Source organism: Orycteropus afer, unplaced genomic scaffold (genome assembly GCF_000298275.1).
Source record: "Orycteropus afer afer isolate SDZICR_OR568_19922 unplaced genomic scaffold, OryAfe1.0 scaffold00050, whole genome shotgun sequence".
In the NCBI taxonomy this organism is placed as follows: domain Eukaryota; kingdom Metazoa; phylum Chordata; class Mammalia; order Tubulidentata; family Orycteropodidae; genus Orycteropus; species Orycteropus afer.
Window position 1 is genome coordinate 10858622 of NW_006921637.1, and position 4844 is coordinate 10863465.

General features: G+C 32.2%; 1 protein-coding gene across 1 annotated transcript in view; it reads left to right on the forward strand.

Moving 5' to 3' along the window:
- The window catches only part of EGLN1 (egl-9 family hypoxia inducible factor 1), a 93928-nt gene extending 90577 nt beyond the window's left edge, over nt 1-3351 (forward strand). Inside the window, exons 3-5 of the mRNA XM_007938485.2 lie at nt 394-530; nt 2187-2254; nt 3287-3351. Of these exons, the coding sequence (XP_007936676.1) occupies nt 394-530; nt 2187-2254; nt 3287-3351 (270 nt within the window). The remainder of the gene's footprint in view (nt 1-393; nt 531-2186; nt 2255-3286) is intronic.
- The last annotated feature ends 1493 nt before the right edge of the window (nt 3352-4844 follow it).

Genomic DNA, 4844 nt, shown 5'->3' on the forward strand with positions numbered 1-4844 from the left:
ATATATACATATACACACACACACACATATATATATACACACACACACACATATATATATGTATATATATATATAATATTTGCTGGTTTTTAAAACCTTCAAGCATAATTCAGAACTTGAATTCAGATAGTATTCGTCTGTTTCAACAAGTATGCATGCAGTTAGATCATAACTCACCTTCATACCTTATTGACATGTAATTGTGAAAAATCCATTGTGAATAATCCATTCATTGTTGGGCAGTGTACTTCTGTAGTGATACCACCTCAGAAACCCAAGGAGGGGTCACTGTGAGTCAGGACTGATTCGATGGCAGTGAATTTTGTTTTTGGTTTAGATATGTTTTGTAGCATTCTTGGTTACTCATATTCACATTTTTGACTCTTGTCCTAGGTAAGTGGAGGTATACTTCGAATTTTTCCAGAAGGCAAAGCCCAGTTTGCTGACATTGAACCCAAATTTGATAGACTGCTGTTTTTCTGGTCTGACCGTCGTAACCCTCATGAAGTGCAACCAGCATATTCTACAAGGTAGTATTTCTTTTAAGAAAAAATTGGTAAAGAATAGGAGGGGACAGTAGAATAAATCCAAAGATTTTCAGATTTTCTCCTTCAGATACTTTTATCATCACATTTCACAGTTGTTAGATTAATTATTAATTTAATTAAAACTATTGTTTTAATTAATTTTATAAAATGTATTTACATTGAGTATTAAATGTTTATGGGTCTTTCTTTGTATATAGCCAGCCTCTCCTTGTTGGGGTAATACATGGAAGCATAGCCCTCCTATTTTTCTAGATCTGTCTCTTTGCTTTGTGCTATTATTTATTCTTCAATTTTATGAGAGTCTTTCACTTGGAAAATAGATTGCATAGAGGAGGAAAGGGGCAGCTTTTAAAAAGGTGGTAAGGGAGGAATAAGAGAGAGGTGATGTGGAAAAATAAGAGAAAACCAGAGAATAGAAGTGAAGAATAAAGGAAAAGTTGCCATTTATGGGAGTTAATGTTACAAAAATAATCCTTAATAGTAAGTACCTGTTTCATTATACTCTTTTCTTCCACAAGGCTTAATGTTGTTAACCTATTATTTGTTTAATGTATTCTTTTAAATTTTTCTTTTACCATTTACAATGACTTAGAATATTAAGACTATTAAAGCAGTAGATGTTTCAGACATTGTTATGAAAATAAATATTTATACAAAAACATGACCAGACTCTGACTCTACTCTACATTTGACTCTTTGTTTACTTCACAGTATGTTACGTGATTTAGTTCTGTAGCGTTTACTTGTTGTTTTTCCCCATGACTATTGACCAGAATCTATAAGATATTTTCATTAATTATTATGTTTTTCTAAGGAATTAGTGATTTGTAGCATATTTTTCATTTCTGTAGTGTGTGTACATTTTCCCCATTATCAGGACCAAAAGCTACGATTATATACATCTTAGTAAACCAGAAAGGCTTCATTTATTTATAGAATGAGATATTCCAAATAATGGTTATTTTCTGAAAAATGAACTATAGCTAAACTTGCAATATCAAAGCACAATATAATTGTTTTGGTAAAAATCCTAAAAAAAAAGTCTTAGCATAATTTAGCTTTCTTGATGACTCAAGGTTGTTATTGTAAACATCCACCATTACTTTTTGCTATAATACATCTGTGTCCTCAGAGGCTCTCAAGACTCTCTTCCTTCAGTAATGAGCCCCAGGCTGCTGTGTCTTATCAGTCCTTTTATCTGTTTCTCTTGTCTTAGTATACTTATGCTATTGATAATACACTTTTTCTGTGTTGTTATTGTTGTTATGTGCCCTGGAGTCAGACCCAACTCATAGGGACCCCTCCTTGGTAGGCAGTATCACTAGGAAGTAGATTGCCCAACCTTCCTTTATACTTTGTTATTGTCTGTTTCTGATTTGCCATGGGCTTGCAAAAAAGATTGTTAAATTAGGAATTAAGAAAGTCATAAAAACTCATCAATTTTGTGACATCAATTTTAGCCATTCTTGGTTCTCTGCTGTATTCTTTAGCTTTGAAGTTACTGAATAAGTAATGTACTAATATATCTTTTTATATATTCTAATTTAGGCAATACAGTTTTTAATATAACATTGTAACGCATACCACTTTTTTTTCTCTGGTGTGTTCATTCTTACTCTATTCTAACTTTTCTTTTAGGTACGCAATCACTGTTTGGTATTTTGATGCAGATGAGAGAGCACGAGCTAAAGTAAAGTATCTATCAGGTAATCATTATTTGGGTCAAGGTATACTGGGGGAAAAAATACTCTCCTAATGTGATGCTTTTGGTAAACTCAAGCATAATCTTTATTAATGCCATGAAGACTTACTCCTTGTTTTTGTCAGAGTTCTTAATTCCTCTGTTTAAAAATCGAGTAATTTTAGATCATTTTCTTCTTTTCCTTTCTTTCTTAAATTTTAATTTCAAACTTTTTCATTTAATCAACCAAACTGTCCAAAAATCGGCGAAGTTTGAGCATAGAAGTCTAAATAAATTATTCAAGTACAAGCTGAGTTTTTCTGTGATTATCCTAATTCACGAGGTTGCTTAACTCTTGGTAATATCCTTTACTTTTTAAACTTAGATGCTTTAAATGGAGTATCTCAAGTCTTCCATGTTGTCTGTGGATGTGAAAGAAACTAATACAAAGTAGATTAATTGAAATGGCAAAATCAGTCAGGCATATAGATCTGATTCCAGAACTATCTGATCCTTTACTGTGCCAGCCCTTCCCCCTCAGCTATAAACTGTACCTCCTAGACCAGTCAGACTTGGATTTCCATCTGATGGACCACTTACCTGTGTTTTCTTTAACCCTACCTTATGTCTCTTAAAGTCTGCTCAGTTTTCCCATCAAGAGTTAACAGATGTATTTCCATGAACCATTGATAATCTCATGTCAACCTTTTATAAAAATATGAAAATTGGATATTTGAATTTTTAAAACTATTATTTGTGGCAGATCTAATGGTCAGTTTTCAGTGATGCTAAACACTTTACTGTTTAATGATAATCCAAATTTCTTTTAAAATTAAAAAGGTGGCAGTCATTCTTGGTGTAGAGAATGGTTTTTACCACTAAATGTTTACTAGTTCAGAGTAATACATTCATCATGATAGAATTTGGAAGTGCAAGTGTAATTGTTTTCAGATGATGTTTGCAAAGTTGAAATACTGCCCATAATGTTAGGAATTAAATGAGAAAAACTGTAGCAGATACTCTCTGGTGCTTAATGAATTTTTTTTCCCCCTTACAGGTGAAAAAGGTGTGAGGGTCGAACTCAATAAACCTTCTGATTCAATCAGTAAATACGTTTTATAGAGCATTAGATCCAGCAATACCCCACTTCACTTACAGTAATTGTTGACACTGTTTGTTAACTTGTGAATACAAATAAATGGAATAAAGAAAAATAGACAACCGACTGGCATTTTAATAAGGAGAAAGAAAACTTTTTTGTGTTACATCAAACAGAAGATTTTGACTGCTGTGACTGACTCCAAATCTCTGGTTGCTTATGGGAAGAGTATAAGCTATCAATTGAAAATGATATTAACATCTGGACATGAAATAAGTGCCCTGCGTAGAATTTTTTTCATCCTTATATTTGCCAGATCTGACATCTAGCTGAATCCATTTCATCTCTCCCTTTTTTATATAGTCGAGTTTGAATTTTGGGTAATTTTTGTATGATCAGGTACAATTTATCAAAAATGAAGAAAATTGCAGAGTTATTCCCCAAAATAGCATTGATCTATTTTTGTAAATGTCTTCATATTATTAAATTTAGCCCTAATAGATTTCTTAATAATGATTGTTGCCAGTGACTGATGATTTTAATTTTCTCTATACTTAAGAAAAGGAGCACTTTAATTACCAACTGAAAAATCAGATTCTACTCTTTACACTAATTTGGGCTCTGAAAGATTGCTGCTTTTTGTGACATTGTTAATAATGAAAAGTAACAGTGAAACAGTAACCATTTACTACCAATAACTTTTAGTTCATATTAAATATTTTTAAAAAGTTAAAGTGACTGGCACTAAATGAACTTGAGGTTAGCCTTAGAATCAAGTTCCTAAGATAAAGGGCTTTCTTACGCTTTCAGGTATATCCTATAGATTTAGGAGCTAATAACCTCTTTCCTAAGACTGTTTCCTTTTGCTTCCCTTCAAGTTGGTGTTACTTCCAAATTTGCTATTATATTTTCTAATACTGTGGCCCATCTGATCTGCAGATCAGAACCTTGTTTCTGTTGAGTAGTATCAAAGGGAGATTATATGTAAATTGAGACTTAAATGTGTTTTACAGACTTAATGTTTAGTGATTCCTCAGACTACTGTTGAGGCATTCCCCAGGTATGATGCTGGCCTTAAATCAGTACTGAAAGATGTATGTTTAATTATAAAAAACAAAAACAACAAATATAAAAAAGAAATACAAGATAAGTTTATTTTTATGTTTTAAGGGTTTTCTTTTTTACTTTTCATAAAGAGAGGGAATATTACAAAATCATACGGGCCTCCTAGATTTCTGTTATGAAATTGGAATGGATGTCTTAGACTTCAATTTCCTAAGCTCTGTAGCAAAGCCTGAAGGGTGGTATCCCATATTTTACACAAATTATGGGTATAGAACCTTGCCCACTTAAGTTTTCTCTCTCTTTGATCTTTTTTTCCAAATAATGTGAGTGTACAGAAATGTTTCTGTATATTTCAATTTATGACAATTTTAGCATCTGTATAGTTTGTAATCAGAGACCTTTTCTGTGGAAAGCTCAGTAATTTTTATTAAAAGATTGCTATTGTTCATGT